The sequence below is a fragment of the Ambystoma mexicanum genome, chromosome 6q (genome assembly GCF_040938575.1).
Source record: "Ambystoma mexicanum isolate Mex_15411 chromosome 6q, UKY_AmexF1_1, whole genome shotgun sequence".
NCBI lineage: Eukaryota > Metazoa > Chordata > Amphibia > Caudata > Ambystomatidae > Ambystoma > Ambystoma mexicanum.
The window spans coordinates 1,005,966,693-1,005,985,456 of record NC_090937.1 but is presented as its reverse complement, the minus strand read 5'-3'; the positions used below and the strand labels follow the sequence as shown (position 1 = coordinate 1,005,985,456).

Genomic DNA, 18,764 nt, shown 5'->3' with positions numbered 1-18,764 from the left:
CACCGTAGGGTCTGGAAGGATGAGTTCTCCATCCTGCTTCTGATGCAGGGGCGCGTTGAAACCCAGTTACTTCACTGGATTGAGGTTTGATGGGAGTTCAAATAAGCTTGACTATTCAGGTAAGGCGCTGTAAGAGTTCTGTAGCAAGTTTAAAAGTTCAAGCTTAATAATAATGTTCATTGTCTTATTGCAGCAAGCGCTAACGCTTATGTCATTTTCCCCTTAGGGGCCGGGTTTCGGAATGCCGGAGATATGGCGCCGACCCGAAGTGAAACGTGCAGTTCCAGTAAATGACAGGTAAGTTCTGGACGAGCGTTCGGGTAATGTCTTTGCATTCGCTCATTCAATGTCTGTCTTTTTTCCCCATAGGGGCCGGGGTCCGGAATGCCAGGAAGCGGCAGGACCCAAAATGAAATGGGAATGACCCAACAGGCAAGCCTTAGAAGGAAACAGAGCTTTTCCTATTCCCTTCCTTCGCTCACCTTGTGTTCTTGTCTTTTTCTCTCTAGGCTCTGGGAAGTGGCTGCAGATCCGGATGATCGCTGCTGAAGATGGAGGTGCCCAGGAAAGGTGAGTGAAATCCAGCCCTGCAGCGATCGAAGCGAAATGCTTTTAAAAATGATGTCTTCCCTTTCAGGATCGTCTGTGTGATGTCTCCGTGATGCAGCTTTAGCAGGTAAGGTCTTCTTTCTCTCCAATTCTCTCTTATCTCCCTTTGCAGGTGACCCAGGATGCTGACGGGCGTGGCTGAAGTCCAGATGCAGGAGCTGACACGGTGAGCGTCCAGCTGCGAGGAGCAGAACAACGCGAATCGTGAGTTGCTGATCGGGCGTGGTTTAAATAGCTTTGGAAGAAGTTCCAGGTATGTATCCTTCCACCGATCAGGTATGTATCCTTCCCCGACCACACCCAGGTGGAAAGTAGTCCCACAGGTAAAGTAGTTCCATTCAGGCCTCAAGAGGGCCTGGATGTAGCAGCATGGTCTGCATCAGGTAAGTGCACATTAAAACACTTGAACACATGTCTAGCTTTATGAGCCTGGCGCCTAAGGCGCCAGGACAGGGGTCCAACATGAGCCTGGCGCCTAAGGCGCCAGGACTGTGTCCAAAGGGCCCCAGCTTGGGCCCGCAGGCACTTCCCTGGGGGGAATGATGCCTGCCTCTGGGGTTGCTGGGTCGGACCTGGCTCCTTGGAGGTAGGCATCATGACAGTACCCCCCCCCCCCCTCAAGGCCCCTCCCAAGGTTGTTCCCTCCGGGGGTTTTGGCTTGTTCGGAAATCGCCGGTGGAACCTTTGTATTAATCGAGGTGCGTGAACATGGTTACTAGGCTCCCACGATCTCTCCCTTCCAGTCAACAAGATAGAAGAGTTTTGACTTTAACACCTTGGAGTCTAAAATGTCTTTACTTGGCAGAAACAACCGCTCCTGGAAGTAGGGTAAATCATCCTTAACGGTGTAATGTGGACCCTTTTGACTCCATTCCAGTAAGGCTGAAGAGTCTAGAAGTTGTTTTACTTGCGTTTGGATGTCCTCAATAGTTTGCAATGAAGTTAGGCCTAAGATTCTTTGTTCAGGTATGATTGGCACAGGTTCTAAACTCGAATTGGGTTCTTCCATGCCAATCCGGGATAAGGCGTCTGCTTTACCATTCTTGCAGCCATGGCGATAGGTAATTACAAAATCGAATTCCGCAAAGAATAGAGCCCATCGGAGTTGTCGTGAAGATTGAGCTTTGGCCGTCTTTAAATACTGTAAATTTCTGTGGTCCGTAATTACGGTGATGGTGTGTCTTGCCCCGAGAAGGTAGTGACGCCAAGCCTGGAAAGCAGATTTAATAGCCAGTAACTCTTTGTCGGTTATTGCGTAGTTGATTTCAGGAGGAGAAAATTTCCTGGACCAAAAGGCCACAGGGTGTAGTTGGTTAGTTTCTGGGTCTCTTTGCGACAGGACAGCTCCCATGGCCGAACTGGATGCGTCGGTTTCTACAATGTAAGGGAGATCTGGGTGCGGGTGCTTCAATACAGGTGCAGAGGTGAATTTGGTTTTCAGGTCGTGAAAGGCTTGCTCGGCCTCAAGACTCCATTCAAAGCGTTTGTTTTTCTTTAGGAGAGCTGTGATGGGTTGGACTGTTCGGGAAAATTCCTGGATGAATCTTCGATAAAAATTGGCGAAGCCGAGCATGCTCTGAACTCCCTTCACCGAGCTAGGAGATGGCCATTTGACGATGGCGTCCACCTTTCGCGAGTCCATTCGGACTCCTTGAGGTGTCAGGATGAATCCGAGAAACTCAACTTCTGTGGTATGAAAAACGCATTTTTCGAGCTTTGCAAATAGTCTGTGCTGGCGCAATTTCTCAAGAACTGCCCTAACATGTTTTCTGTGATCGGATTCTGAAGAAGAGTACACCAGGATGTCTTCAATATAAACAATGACACAGACATCGATAAGTTCCCGAAGAACATCATTCATAAAGTACTGAAAGGCAGCAGGTGCATTGCAGAAACCGAAGGGCATCACCTAATATTCGAAGAGCCCAAATTTGGTGTGGAATGCAGTCTTCCATTCGTCACCTTCTTTTATACGCACCAGGTGATAAGCTCCTCAGAGATCTAACTTGGTGTACACACAAGCGTCTTTCACCTGGTCAATAAGCTCAGGGATCAGGGGCAGAGGATAACGATTCTTAATCGTTATTTGATTTAGGGTGCGATAGTCTATACATGTTCTAAGGTCGCCCTCTTTTTTCGGCACGAAGAACAGAGCTGAGGAGACAAAAGACTTGGACGGGCGGATAAAACCATTGGCTAGGTACTGATCTAAATACTGACGCAAATGCAGGTTCTCAGGTTCCGTAAGAGCATAAATCCTACTACAAGGTAGTTGAGCATTGGGTACCAGATCGATTTGGCAATCATAAGACCGATGGGGAGGTAACGTGTTAGCCTGTTCCTTCTGAAAAACGTCTTGGAATTCTTGGTATTCTGACAGTAGCTGTACAGGGGTGGAAGTTGCTGAGGCTAGACCCATAACTGGATTTCTTGGATAACAAGTTGGTTCACAATCAGGAAAACTTATCTTCTTTGCTCGCCAGTCAATTCTGGGAATATGTGTTTCTAACCAAGGAATTCCAAGAATTACTTGAAATTGTGGGGCCTTGATCACATCAAACACGATTGCTTCCCGATGTGCATCATGACCCAACAGTGTCATTTCAACAGTGGAATGCGTTACAGGCCCTGAGGCTATTTCGGTTCCATCTACTGTAGTAATGACATCTTGGGTTACTTTCGGGCAGAGAGGGAGCTTAATCCTGGAAGCCAATTCACGGTCTATGTAATTTCCAATAGCTCCACTGTCGATGTATGCTTTTATTGCATGCAACGGCTGAGGCTGTTTTGGGTCCACGAGCACCATTGGCATGACAAAATGCGAGGTCAAAGAGTTTGTTTTCAAGCTCGGCAAGCGGACCCCTACGCTTGTCGGGCTAGGTCGTTTCCCGAATCAGGTGTCAATAAATCGTTATCAGTGGCTCCAAACACCTTCTTAGGTGGTTTAACCAGACAAGTTCGAAGAAAGTGACCGGAAGTCCCGCAATACAGACAAAGATGCATTTGCCGCCTTCTCTCTCGTTCCTTCTGCGTTAATGGTCCTTTAACACCGCCGATTTGCATAGGTTCGGATACGTCGGTACTCTTGGAGTTAGCGTGGGTTTTGATCGGTACTCTGGTTTCGTACTTGAACCGATCTGCTTTTCTATTTTGAAGTCTGTGATCAAGTTGAACCACCAAGTCTATGTAGTCTGCGCAGACCTGGGGTGGATCTACTATCTGAGCTAGAACATCCTTAAGCTCTCCGCGCAGGCCTCGATGAAACAATGTGATCCTCTTGTTTTCTGGCCATCCAGTTTCCACAACCAGTCTATTAAAGATGGCAACGTAGAACAGGAGATCCTGATTACCTTGTCGTAAGGATAGCAGTTTGTTATCAAGGGCCTGTCCTTGAGAGTGTCGAGCAAACAAGCTTTCCATGCTGGCCTGGAAACCCTGAAAATTCTGGAGAATGGGATCATCCTGATTTACCAATGGAATAGACCAATCGGCAGCACTGCCACTGAGGTAAGATAGTATAAAGGCTACCTTGGTCTGGTCGTTAGGGAAGGCCCCGGGTCTGCATAGAAAGTGTAAACGACATTGGTTCATAAAGACGGCATATTTCTTGGGATCCCCCGCAAAACGTTCAGGCGGGGCCAAAGGCATGTGTCCAGGTAGATTGATTTGTACCGGGTTATTCAAACCCATTGATGTGGAAGTACCTCCGGAATTAGATAAAGGAGTGTGCCCTTCCTGGGCCTGCAATAACCTTTTGGCCAGGTCATCTGTTCTTTCCTTGGAGAGGATCAGTTCTCTTTTGAGAGTGTTAGTCTCCTGGAGGGCTGAGTGCACTTCTGCCCGTAATTCCCCCAAAAGCTGGGCCAGCTGATCTGTCTCTGAAGTCTCCATAGCGCCCGGGTGGGAAATTGTGGGTAGGCTTTGCGTTCTGTCACGCTCACCTGATTCCCACGGAGGCGCAGGTCTGGCTTAGAGTGCTGATGCTTCTTCAATGGTGAAGCGCAGGACTCTGAGGATGGACAGGTAGGGCCCCTCTACTCTGGCTTCTCTGGCTCACAGGAATATTCCCCTGTGCGTGAAAAGGGAGTATTACCTACTGACGGAATAATGCTCAAGCCTCCCTCTCCCTTCCAACCCTCCACGATACCCTTCCACGATTCCTTGTGAAGTCTCACCTTAGGGTCTGGAAGGATGAGTTCTCCATCCTGCTTCTGATGCAGGGGCACGTTGAAACCCAGTTACTTCACTGGATTGAGGTTTGATGGGAGTTCAAATAAGCTTGACTATTCAGGTAAGGCGCTGTAAGAGTTCTGTAGCAAGTTCAAAAGTTCAAGCTTAATAATAATGTTCATTGTCTTATTGCAGCAAGCGCTAACGCTTATGTCTTTTTCCCCTTAGGGGGCGGGGTTCGGAATGCCGGAGATATGGCGCCGACCCGAAGTGCAGTTCCAGTAAATGACAGGTAAGTTCTGGACGAGCGTTCGGGTAATGTCTTTGCATTCGCTCATTCAATGTCTTTGTCTTTTTTCCCCATAGGGGCCGGGGTCCGGAATGCCAGGAAGCGGCAGGACCCGAAATGAAATGGGAATGACCCAACAGGTAAGTCTTAGAAGGAAACTGAGCTTTTCCTATTCCCTTCCTTCTCTCACCTTGTGTTCTTGTCTTTTTCTCTCTAGGCACTGGGAAGTGGCTGCAGATCCGGATGATCGCTGCTGAAGATGGAGGTGCCCAGGAAAGGTGAGTGAAATGCAGCGCTGCAGCGATCGAAGCGAAATGCTTTTAAAAATGTCTTCCCTTTCAGGATCGCCGGTGTGATGTCTCTGTGATGCAGCTTTAGCAGGTAAGGTCTTCTTTCTCTCCAATTCTCTTATCTCCCTTTGCAGGTGACCCAGGATGCTGACAGGCGTGGCTGAAGTCCAGATGCAGGAGCTGACACGGTGAGCGTCCAGCTGCGAGGAGCAGAACAATGCGAAGCGTGAGTTGCTGATCGGGCTTGGTTTAAATAGCTTTGGAAGAAGTTCCAGGTATTTATCCTTCCACCGATCAGGTATGTATCCTTCCCCGACCACACCCAGGTGGAAAGTAGTCCCACAGGTAAAGTAGTTTCCATTCAGGCCTCAAGAGGGCCTGGATGTAGCAGCATGGTCTGCATCAGGTAAGTGCACATTAAAACACTTGAACACATGTGTAGCTTTATGAGCCTGGCGCCTAAGGCGCCAGGACAGGGGTCCAACATGAGCCTGGCGCCTAACTGTGGCTTTGACTGTGTCCAAAGGGCCCCAGCTTGGGCCTGCTGGCACTTCCCTGGGGGGAATGATGCCTGCCTCAGGGGTTGCTGGGTCCGACCTGGCTCCTTGGAGGTAAGCATCATGACACATGCCTCTCCCTGCTATTCGGTTTCCAGCAGCAACTGTGGAAATTCAACCAGCTCTGAGATGGATGTCCAGGTAGCTTACTTTTGGAGTTGATTGGTCCCACCAACTCAAACGGAGAAGTCGTCCTTGCAGGGGCTTCTTTTGATACGAATTTGGAGTTTGAGCACAGCAGCAGGGCTTCACCGGGCAAACCAACAGTCCAGGAGTTGCCGCAGGCGGCGTCTTTGAGCTCTTCGGTTCCTTCGTCCTGTGGTCGACTCTTCCTTCCAAGCCAAAAGCCTCCCCTTTTATTCAGTTCTCTCCCAATAATTCCAGCCTAGCTGTCGATCACCCAGCAGGGTGGCTGTACTTACCGGACAGTCAGCCGGCCAATCACCAAGGAGTGCATTTGGGTCTCCTAGGAGACTAAGCACAGGGAGTTTCGGGCACCTCACTCGCTCCCTCCCTTCCTGCCTACCCCAGACACCCTGGAGCCAGAGACGGGCTTCACTCATGAATACCGCCAGAGGCAAAGCAGACAATGGGACCAAACCTGGTTTGGCACGCAGAGTAAATCTCGGTCACTCTACCAACCTGTGTAGTACAGACTTATACCAAAGGCTGGATTCCCTATTGCCAGGAGGACATGGCTGGTGCAGTCTCCCACAGGGTACTGCATACAATCTTGCCTAATGCCCCTTATCCTACATTCTCGTGTAACATTTGGATGTTACCCGAACTGCTTTAAATGGCTGGTGGCAGTGTATGGATTTGTCCTATCAGTGTGCTTTTCTACCACAGGCTGAACCCTCAGCTGCAGAACAGCACCCGTGGGCAGCCATTTTATCAAAATGGCCCCTGTCTTCTTTTTTCGCCATTTTCTCTGTGAGGTCTTTCATGGGTTTTACTCTGTGTGGCAACTCAGAGCCCTTTGCTTTTCTTGCCTTTGGTGGGCTTCAGTCCTGAAGCCCGCCTCTGGCTCCAGTGTGTCTGGAAAGGCAGGATGTGAGGGAGGTTTCCAAAACTCCCCTGTCCTTTGTCTCTAGGTATGTCTGCATGAAACCAGTCCTGATTGGCTGGCTGGCTGTCCTTTCAGGACAGCCACCCTGCTGTGTGATTGACGGCCTGGGCTGTGCATTAATGGGAGAAACCTGCTTAAAAGGCGAGGGGTTTGGGACTAGAGCAGAGTCGAACACTGGGAGAAACACCCGATGAAGAAACCGAGAGAAGCTTGCTGCATCCTCCTGGACCTTTGAATTGCCCGGTGAAGCCCTGCTGCTGTGCTGAAACTCTTTTTGCATCGACAGAGAAGCCCGTAGCTGCCGACAAACTCCCAAGTACCGCCGCAGGAGCTCTCCAGACTTCCTCCCTCTTATCCCCACGACTGAGGCTCAGGAGCACTAGGCCTGCACCGCTGTAGCAAGACAGAATCCTGATGGACCACTCTTCAAACCAAAGGCACTGTTTAGACTTGGGGTATTTGCCTCATTGTCTTTTAGCTGTACCTTCCTCATTTGGGGATTGCAGTGGCTTGCTTTTAGAGTTGATTCCAACTCTTTTCACAGGCTTAACAGTTTGTGACCATCCAAGTGATTTTCTACAAACTCTAACTTTATGCAAGACTGTTTCTAATCTAAAAAGTGCCTCCGCTCCAATTGACTTTGGCTGTACTGGCTCCCTGAAGACTCTTCTAGTCCATTGACTTTGATATTGTGTCCATCATAAATGGTAACTTGTTTTAGACTGTTATTGCTGCGAAAGACTTGTCTAGATTTCATTGGAAGATTTAGTTGCCCTCACATCTACTGAGTACCTGTTTAACATTTTCCTTCCTTAAACCTTTCCTTTTTCCAACCTCATAATCTGCGAAGTAACTAGTGTGATATATAAATGCTTTTATGGTCCTTGTGAATGAAGTCACCTCAGGGTGTAGGAATTGTGTAAGAAGCATAACCAAAGAGTATCCACTAACTTGTTTTGATTCTGAAAAGTCATTTTAAAGTATATTCACAGTGTTACATGAATTGCCTTTTTAAAGAACGCTTTAAAAATTGATGATAAATAACTAAAACAGAAACTTTGAGTGTAAGTGTTACTTAGCTATTTGTATTCACAAATTTAATTTGTACAGCTCTACAGCTCACTTTTACCCCTTTTGAGATGGGCCTGGCTGCTCAGTCAAACTACCAACGTTTGTAGTACAGACCTATACCAAAAGGTGGGTTACCCAATACCAAGCAGATGATTCTTGTGTAGTGTCACGCAGTGTGACTGTACCAATTCTTACCTAACAAGATCCTACGTCACTGCAATGGTATTGCCCTCTTTTCTTCTATGAACAACATTTGCAAATGTCTCACTATTACATTAAGCATTTTTTTGATCAGTAGTGTCTCTACATGTTTTTTCAAGCTATTTATCAAATACATAATACAAGTACTGCTTCTTGTTTCTTCTTTAGGTTGAAGACAATGGAAAACCACAATTGTCTTCAATGACCTTTGTTGCCATTCAAGTTATTGAAGAAAGCATTTATCCACCAGCGATTCTGCCACTTGAAATATTCATTACAACATTTGGAGAAGAATATTTGGGTGGCGTCATCGGGAAGATCCATGCAACAGACCAAGATGTTTATGACGCACTAACATACAATTTGGATCCCAAGATGGAAAGTCTTTTCTCTGTGTCCAGCACAGGTGGCAAATTAATTGCACACAAAAGGCTGGACGTGGGACAGTATCTTTTAAATGTGACTGTATCCGATGGAAAATTTACAACAACAGCTGACATAACAGTCCATATTGCACAGATTACCCAGGAATTGCTGAACCAGAGCATTGCAATACGCTTTGCAAATCTGGCACCAGAGGAGTTTATTGGTGATTACTGGCGAAACTTCCAGCGAGCCCTGAGGAACACTCTGGGGGTGCGCAGAAATGACATTCATATTGTTAGTTTGCAGGCATCTGAACCACCTTCAAACCTGGACGTGCTTCTGGTTGTTGATAAATCTGGCAGCGTGCTGCATCCACCAAGAGTTTTGGTCCACAAAATAAACTCCTCAGTCGCTGACATTGAGGAGATGTTGGGTGTTCGGATCCTGCAAGTCTTTCATAAGATCTGTGCTGGCTTGGATTGCCCCTTGAAATATTGTGATGAAAAGGTTACTGTCGATGAAAGCGTCATGTCCACCCACAGCACAGCTAGACTGAGCTTTGTCACTCCACGTCACCAAAGGAGTGCTGTTTGCCTCTGCAAAGGTAGGAAATGCTTAAACCCTAACCACCCGCAAAGCTAAATGGTATTGACACATTTTATTTGGGACTTCCTAACCAAACCATGAAAATGCATAGTTGGACATTCATCTTAAACACACATTTTGGGGGCCACTGTACTGTAGTCCCTGCTCTAGTTATGCAACATTGAGCACCGATGTTCAATGTTAACACACATTCGTGGAATACTGCTAGATAGTTTTGCAACAGACATTTAAAACATTTGACTTGTAGGGTTCCTTTTTCATCATGTACAATTATGTTTTTTCTCCTGCTATCTTCAGGTGGCAAATGTCCTCTGGTTAGCACTGTGTGCGAGAGGAATCCCTGCCCTGAAGGGTCAGAATGCATAGCAGATGTAAAAGACGCAAAATACACCTGTGTTTGCCAAGGTGGCAAGCTTGGCCTTTGTCCTGGTGAGATTTGTTCTGCAATTTCTATTTTACTTATCTTTATTTACATTGTGACAATTTCATTTGTATGTTCAAATGTTTACACAATCATTTGTTTTGATTCCATTAGTTGGCTCATCTGTAACATTTAGTGGAAACAGCTATGTGAAGTACCGTCTAGTGGAGCATGAAAACAAAGAAGAAATGAAGCTCACAATGAGAATACGATCCTATTCATCTCATGCAGTCGTTATGTATGCCAGAGGAACAGACTACAGCATCCTTGAGGTGAGATGCTCCTTTCAAGTGCACATCTGTGTCATCCCATGCAGTAGCACAATGATCGAAGAACATTCAACCTTGCACTTAAATGTGGAACTGGGCATCAAAGTAGTAAGATTTCATCCTTTGACATAATTTGGAACTGAACGAAATGGCCACTTCATGTCAAGTGATTAGATTCCATAAAGTTCTTGACACATTTTAGGATGACCAAACAATGCGTCTGCAATTTAGAAAGTGCATTAGAGGTTTTTAAGCATGTTCACAATACTCTATCCTTGTAAGGCTTAAGCCCATACATTGCAAAGTGTTATTGCTAAATTACCATAATATAGATTTTGTCAGTTATTGTTGCATAGATTATAACAACGTGATGAATGGTAGCTACATCTGTGAAAACAGATTTGGTTTCATGTACAAGTGCAGTAATGTTTCTTGTGGAAGGTGTTGGGCAGAATTCCCAGGAATGTGCTAATTCCCCTCTACCTTAGAGACAGCCAGATCTTTTTGCTGGACTTTTAATTTCTAACATAGAGAGAGTGTGACCTTTTTCCCACTCTCTCGTATTTTTCTGTGATTTGGACTCTTTCTTTTGACTTTGGAGTCTGACAAACTCCATAGGCGGCATCTTTAAATTGGGGCACACAGCACCTTCAGTGCAGTGACGCAGGGAGGTCTCTTAGATTTCTCAAAGGTTTAAATACCTTCTCTTGGTGAAACTACTGTTTCCAAGAGCAGTGAAGGTAAATTGACTTTACTTGCATTTTGTAACTTTCTAGACCGAGCACACACTAGAGTACAATAGGGTGCTGGAGGGGTTACTTAGTATCCCCTTTGTCTAGTTTCTCGTGTACCATTATTATGGTACCTTTTCTACAATGAATGGCTGGTGGCAGTGGTTTATTTTTTTCTACCATTGTGTTTTTACCGTGGGCTGCAGCGTGTCTGGCAGGGGCAGGAAGTGAGGGAGGTGCCCGAAACTCTGTCCTTAATCCCCCTTGGTTACAGGAATGCATCCAAAGGTGATTGGCCGGCCGGCTGGCTGTCCTTGGAGGACAGCCGCCCTGCTGTGTGAGTGACAGCTCGGCTGCAAATGAATGGGAGAAACCTGCATAAAAGGCGATGCTTTTTGCTTGGAAGCTAGAGTGTTAGCAACATTTGTATGCAGTACTCTTTGGGTGCACTACACACAATTCGAACTACTGGTATAGGAAACCCAACATTTGGTATGAGCTTGTACTACACAGTTTTGGTAGCGTGTTGAGCAGCCAGGCTCATCTCAAGAGGGGTCAATGTGAGATGTAGCGGAGTTACAGAGGTTCACAGTGACAAGTATTCAAATGAACTCTTACTCACAAGGTTCCTTGAAAAACAATTATTAATTTATCGGTCAGTTACAGAAAGCCTTCTTTAGAAGGGAGCAATATAGAAAGTAACACACAAATATACTTCAACACTGTAGATTCTTAGTTTCCAAACCAGACCCTTGTGGGATGGCCCACACACAACCTACACCCTCAGGTAACTTTAATAGCTAGGGTGCTGAATATCTTACTGTTTGCATTTAGAATACTCTTAGAAGTTGGTAAAAGGAAAGGTTTATTAGAACAAGAGACCACAAATATTCTTAAACCGGCAAATACTTTTGGACCCCCCAAGAAGAGTCATTCAGTAAAACAGGCTAAGCCAAAGTCACTGGGCAAAAGTCTTATATAGAATAAAGCACTTCTGGTAGGTAAGTAGAAAAGTATTTGCACAATGTTTTAAAAGTCTTTTAAGTCTTACAAATCAAATGTAGCGCCACAAGCTGATTAAACTTGTGAGTAGTAGAAGATGCAAGCAACTCTACAGTAAGAGGCAAGTTCTATCAGACTTTTTACACTACCTTTATATTGAAGACAAAGTGGAGCATATGACTTCTGTTCCTGAGCAGCTCTGCATATCTCACTGTTCCTTGGCCTCTGTTGTGGGGACAAGGGGGAGGACTTCTGGAGACTCCAGCACTGCAATGGGGCGGCCACTGCTTGCAACCAGCAATCTTCAAATCAGTGATGTTCAGTGTTTCAGCTCCTCACGTCTTTCCTTGCGTCTGGGGTCCCGCACTCTGCTGACTCGCTGTTAAAAGCAACACACACAATGTGGTGTTCCTCTCCCGGGCTATAGGGTTTCCAGCAGCAACTCTGTGAAAATTCAACCAGTTCCAAGAAGGATGTCCAGGTGGCTTACTTTGGAGTTGATTGGTCCCACCAACTCAAGGGGAGAAGTCGTCCTTACAGGGGCTTCTCTGTCGATACGAATTTGGAGTTTCAGCACAGCAGCAGGGCTTCCCCGGGCAAACCAACGGTCCAGGAGTTGCAGCAGGCGTCCTGTGGTTCCTCGGTTCCTTCGTCCAGTGGTCCACTCTAACTTCCAAGCCAAAAGCCTCACCTTTTATTCATTTCTCTCCTATTCATTCCAGCCTATCTGTCAGTCACCAGCAGGGTGGCTGGCCGGCTGGGTGTCCGGCAAGGACAATCACAACAGAGTGCATTTGGGTCTCCTAGGAGACTAAGCGCAGGGAGTTTCGGGCACCTCCCTCACTTCCTGCCTACCCCAGACACCCTGGAGCCAGAGGTAGGCTTCACACAATAGGCTTCACACAATAGGACCAAACCTGGTTTGGCACGCAGTGTAAATCTCAAGAAGGACCTTTCCACAAAGAAATGGCGAAAAAGACCAGGCCATTTTGACAAAAATGGCACCCCTGGGTGCTTTACTGCAGTTTCAAACGCAGCCTGCGGTAAATGCATACCATGGTAGTTGTAACTAACCCACTGCCACCAGCCATTCGGTGAGGAAAGAGTAATATAACATTTTTTACATGATAACCCCTCCAGCACCCTATTGTAAGATTGTGTGTGCTGGGTCTAGAAAGTTACAAATGTAAGTAAAGTCAATTTCACTTTACCGCTCTGGGAAACAGTAGATGATCCCAGAGAAGGTATTTAAACCTTGGGAAATCTGGAAGACTTCCCTGTGGCACTGCAATGAAGGTGCTTTGTGGCACAATTGTAAAGAAGATCCCTATGGAGTTGGATAGACTCCACAACTAAAAAGAAACAGTGTATTACATAGTGTATCACATTAAAATACATGAGCGGGTAAAAAGGGCCTCACTCTCTCCAGGCAAAAAAAAAAATCAAGTCCTCAAAATCCAGCAAAGTTGCTGGGGGGGGTCTCTAAGGTGGAGGGAATTGACAGTTTTGAGAATTCTCCCTAACAGGAAGCCAACTGAACATCTTAATTTCTAAGGTACTGTGCGGCTTGGAGAGGCTACAGGGGAGGGGTGGAGGTAACTACCTTGTGCCATGTTTGGTGCTTCCTGGCTTGGGAACTGCTGTTTTCACCCATCCAGAGTTGGCCTCAGCTCACTTGCACTGGCCTTGCAGCTTGTGCACCCTCACGCAGGCTCCTCTTGAGCTCCTGTGATTCTTAAAGTCCTGCTGATGGTTTAGTGAACATTCTCATTGAGGAACTGCATCAGAACTAGAACTGTCCACTTGACTTGGGTTATCCTGGTTCCCTAAAGGCTCCTCTTCTCAACCCTTGTAGCTTTGGCAGTGCTGGTTTTTCCATAGTTTTTAAATTGTGTGACACTTTTTTTCTGCGCGAAAAACAGACTACCTCTGGGAGAAAAGACTATTGGAACAGTTCTGTCTAAATCTAAAACGTTCCCTCCCAAACTCAATGTGTAAAGGTGAAACATATAAGTGCTATTACTGACCATGATTGATGTCACTTTGTGTGATGGAATTGTGTAGCATAGAAAGAAATTACTCACCCGCAGTATTGATTCTTATATTAATTTAAATCCATTTTCCATTGAATGTTGTCGATAGTTGCTGTCTTTTTAGTTTGATTTGCCTTGTGTATTTATAAACAAATATTTCAATATAACGATCTGTGTGTTTACTTGGATCCTTGTGTTTACTGATTTTAGTGTACTGATCTACAGCTCACATTACTCCTCCTAAAATAAGCTTGACTGCTCAACCACTCTACTAACTTGTCTAGTACAGGCCTATATTAAGAGTTGGGTGTTGGGTAAGAATTTGTAGAGCCCAACTGGTGTGGGAGTTTTCAAGACTTACCTCTTGGTATTAGGTAACCTACATTTTAATATAGGCCTGTACTACACAAGTTGGTGGAGTGACTGAACAGTCAGGCTCATCTTAAAAGACGTAATGTGAGCTGTAGAGCTGTACAATGAAATGAGTAAATACAGGTATCCAAGTAAACTCTTACACACTTAAAGTTATAGTGTAAATATGTATTTATATATACACAGAGATAATTAGACCTCTGTTAAAAAAAAATAACTACTAGTAACATTAAATCAAGTGTTAGGAATCAGTTCGACAAGAGCAATAAAGTAGGCGAGTACATTTTTCTTATGCTAAACATGTTCCAGCACACTGAGTGACGTCATTTGATGTCAGTATTGTCACCTACTTGTTATCACCATTATAATGTTGCGTTTCAAAGAGAAGAAAAGTAAAAATGAGAACATACTTGATAAGTAGTAAAACAGTTGGATTCTCCAAGAGGGATGCAGGCAGTCTTTTATCCCAGCAACAATAATGTTCAAACATTGAAACCTGTGAGGGAACAAGCACTGCAAAAGCCAATAGGTTCAGAAAAGGAGGCTTTAGGGAGCCAGGAGAGCCAAAGGCAATGGGCCAGTTCAAAGTGCAGATGCACTATTATTAGAAAAAGATTTAAAATAGTCATTAGTTCAGTAGAAAAATCACAGAAGCTCAAGAGGAGCCACCTTGAAGAAGCACAAGTTAGGACGGCAGTGCAGGTGTGTTGCGGTCAACTCAAAAGGGTTTAAAATAGTACTCCTCAAGCTAGGAAGCACTACAAATGGCAAAAGGTAGATATACCCCATGCCCCACAGTACCTCAGAATTGAAGAATTGGTTCCAGCTGGATGTCTTCTGGTCACAGTGTAGCAGGCCCTTGTTGCTGTTCCTTGGTCATGGTGACAAAAGGGAGGACGTCTGGCGGCTACTCCGGCCGCACTCAGCTGAGGGACTCTGCAGCAATGGATCCTCCTTTTGTGGTTTATATGCCTTTTTTTCTTTCTCCGTGCCAAGGAACGAACAGCTCAGTTTGGAAGATATTGATCCCTCAGTCATGGACTCTGGATGAAGATTTGCTGCTTTTGTAGGGTCCTCTAGATGCCCACAAAGTTTTGGCCAGATCCGTACTTGCAAAGACAATGCACTTGATGATAGTGGGGGGGGGGTCCCTGGGCATTGGGGATTCTGCAGCTTTGGAAAGTCACAGAAAGTCGAGGGTTACTCCAAAATGAAGCTTGTCTCAAGGTTAGTTGGTGCCACCAGGCAAAGGGAGAAAGTCTTCGCAGCCCAGGGGGGTTCTGCTGGCATCTCTTCACATATTCATCGGATGTTGTCCTCCAGTGGTCCACTCTGCCTCTAGTCCCAAAAACCTCACCTTTTAAGCAGGTTCCCATTCATTAACAGCCCTACGGCTGTCAATCACCCAGCAGGGGAGCTTTCTGACCAGACAGCCAGCAGGCTAATCAGAACTGAAATCACTCAGGCACACTTGGAGACAAAGGACAGGGAAGTTTTGGGACCCACCCTCGCTTCCTGCCTTTCCAGACACACTGGAGCCTAGGCGGGCTTCAGGGCAGAAGCCAGCCAAAGGCAAAATGCACAAAAGACTCAAACCTGGTTTAAACAGAGTAAAACCCCAGAGAAAAAAGACTGGGCCATTTTGGAAAAATGGTCACCCTTTGGTGCTGTACTTCAGCTGAGAAATCAGCCGGCAGATGCATGGCACAAAGGTAGTAAAGAAGAAACCACTGCCACCTGCCATTCAAGTTAGTTAGTGTAACAAAGTTACATGACAAGTGGGATAAGGAGTTATTATGTAGCCCCCAGCACTCCACATAGGGTGGTGTGTGCTGCACCCACAGAAGAAAAGTAAGCCAAAACTCATCTTACTATTCTTGGGAACAGTAGTTCACCCAAGAGAATGTATTTAAACATTAGAAGTCCAAGGGACTTCTCAGAGGCACTGCACAAAAGGTGCTGTGTCGCTATGCAAAAAGCAGATGCCTATGGAGCTTACCAGACTCCATTAAATAGTAAGAGACCAAAGCTCTGTTAGGGAGAATTCTCAGAAATGTGCCAATTCCCCTCAACCTTAGAGACCGCCTCCAAGAAGATACTCCGGACTCCCAGGAAGCAAGTGCAGGACCCCAGAAGCATGGAAAGTCCATCTCGACAGCCAAAAACCGCTGTGTTGCTATTTGCGGTAGTCACGAGGAGCTGAAACACTGAAGTGCCACTTGTTTGAAGATTGCCGGTTGCAAGCGGTGACCCTCCCATTGCACTGCAGGAATTCCACTGCCAACCGATGTAGTCTCCCTCGCTAAGAAGGGTTGGCTCAAACCACACTCTGTCCAGTCAGTCAACCGCCGCCTGGACGCCAAGTACAGGCAGATGGAGGGGGATACACTCTTGCTCTCCTCCCACCCTCAGCCACACTCCTTGGTGATCGCTGCGCCATCACGGTACTCCAAACCTCGGTCGTCCTCGGCTTCTTCATCGATGGCGCTGTTAGGCAAGAAGGAGAAAACCTTGGAGGCATACGGTAAGAAGCTGTATTCCAATGCTTCCTTGCACCTGCGACAGGCCGATGCAGAAGCCATGCTGGCAGCCCCTAACCAGAGATTATGGCATGAAATTGCCGACTTCCTCCCGGAACTCCCCACCCACAGTCAATCAAGGCGGGGCTAGCCGAGGTCAAGCTCGTGGCACAGGATATCATGGAGTCCACACCGGCACACATCGGTACCTCTGGACGTGCCATCTGTATTGCAACGGACATGAGAAGGATGGCCTGGCTTCGGGCAACCAAGTTCAACCCGGATGTCCAGGAACGTATTCTAGATCTGCCCCTTGAGGGCAGTGACCTCTTCCACTCCAGCACAGATGAAGAGCTGGACAAGAAGAATAGCTCTCAGATGGCTAAGTCTTATCCATTCTGACAAAGGCCACGCCCAAAGCGTACTCCCAGTCTCAGTAACGCGCGGGTAAGGGTTGCTCATCTAGAGGCTTCTGCAGCTTCCAGGAACAGAGGTCTAGGCAGCCGGAATGCTTGCCGACCCCATGTTGGCGCAAACATCAAAAAGGGGGACAGGGGGCAAGGGTTTCTTCCAGTCTCCCTCCTCCTCCTCAGCCTCTGCCTCCGATGGTAAGTCATGACAGACCCACTTGGTTCCACGTGTCGCCAGTGGGGGGCAGACATGCTCTTCACACTTACTTCTGGCGACAGAACTTTGTGGACCCCTGGATCCTGTCCGTAGTATCCTCGGGGTACTGCCTACCTATTCCTGCCTCTCCTCCCTCCTCTCCCCCTCTTCTGCAAGTTGGGACAGCAACTCTTTTGACGGAGATTTGGTCGCTCGTCCTGAGCCAGGCCGTAGAGCAAGTCCCAGCCTCCGAGAGGGGATCAGGCTTCAACTTTCAGAAAAAGAACCAGGCTGGCCTGAGAGTTGTACTGGACCTTTCCACCCTCAACCTCGCCTTACCTCTCCAGAGGTTCAAGATGGTGAAGCCTGCTTTTATTGCGGAGACATTATGCAAGGGAGACTGGATGTGCTCCCTGCATCTGAAGGACGCATATCTACACATCCCGATCTGGCAACCCCATCGGTCTTTCCTCCGCTTCAGGATCATGGGATGCCATTTTCAGTACAAGGTCCTCCCTTTTGGCCCCAACTCGGCCCCCAGGGTCTTTACCAGACTCATGGATGTGGTGGCAGCCCTCCTCCGGGCTGAGGGCCTCCATATATACCCCTACCTAGACGACTGGCTCGTCACTGCTACATCTCAAGAAGCAGTTCACCACTCCTCCCAGGCACTGATGAACACGCTACACGACCTGGGCTTTTCTCTCAATCTCAGGAAGTCGCAGCTACAACCCACGCAGTCTTTGACCTTCCTGGGCCTCATCAGGGACACGCTCCGAGAGGGTCTTCCCCTCGGAGGACAAGATCTCGACCATCAGGAGGGCCACATCCCACTTTCTCAGCCAAGGCGCTACCTCGGTCTGGTGGTACCAGCATCTGTGCCTTTTTGCAGTAGTACTGTTGGCCGCCCCCCACACAAGACTCATGATGAGGAGGATTCAGCTCCCCTTTGCAGCGTCGTGGAACCAGGAGAGGGGATCGCAGGCCGAAATCATCAAGATCTCTATTTCTCTCCCCTGGACCTCACATGGTGGTTCAAGGACTGCAACCTGCGTACAGGCAAGCCCTCCAGACCCCCCGTTCCACAGGTGACTATTACCACAGACTCCTCCCTCGAGGGCTGGGGAGCCACTTGAAGGATCTCTCCGTCCACGGCACGTGGACCCGACAAACAAGATTAACACATCAGTTGGCTGGAACTGAACGCCATCTGGTTAGCGCTCCAAGCCTTCCTCTGTCTCAAGGGAAGGGTTGTCCTCATCCAGACAGACAACTCGACCAGTATGTACTACATCAACAAGCAAGGGGGGGGGGACCAGGTCCCCTGCCTTGTGCAGACTGGTGATCAACATGTGGGAATGGGCCTTGGAGAACGAGATTTTCCTCACAGCAGTCCACCTTCTGGGGGAATCCAACCTGGAAGCGGACAGGCTCAGCAGGTTGGGAGCGGATAACTACGAGTGGCAACTGAACAACCTTGTTGCACAGGAGATCTTCCACAGATGGGTGCTCCCCCCGGTGGATCTCTTTGCCACCAGGCACAACAAGAAATGCCCTCAGTTTGCCTCCTGGCAAGGGCAGCG

General features: G+C 47.3%; 1 protein-coding gene across 6 annotated transcripts in view; it reads left to right on the top strand.

Annotated features, from left to right (window-relative positions):
• The window catches only part of FAT1 (FAT atypical cadherin 1), a 444,689-nt gene that overhangs the window by 387,739 nt on the left and 38,186 nt on the right, over positions 1 to 18,764 (top strand). For all 6 annotated transcript variants that reach the window (XR_011282269.1, XM_069631552.1, XM_069631550.1 and 3 more), the window contains 3 exons: positions 8,425 to 9,226; positions 9,526 to 9,657; positions 9,764 to 9,921. Coding sequence is in view for 5 of the 6 variants with exons in the window: in XM_069631552.1 (XP_069487653.1) it covers positions 8,425 to 9,226; positions 9,526 to 9,657; positions 9,764 to 9,921 (1,092 nt within the window). In the remaining variant the exon portion in view is untranslated. The remainder of the gene's footprint in view (positions 1 to 8,424; positions 9,227 to 9,525; positions 9,658 to 9,763; positions 9,922 to 18,764) is intronic.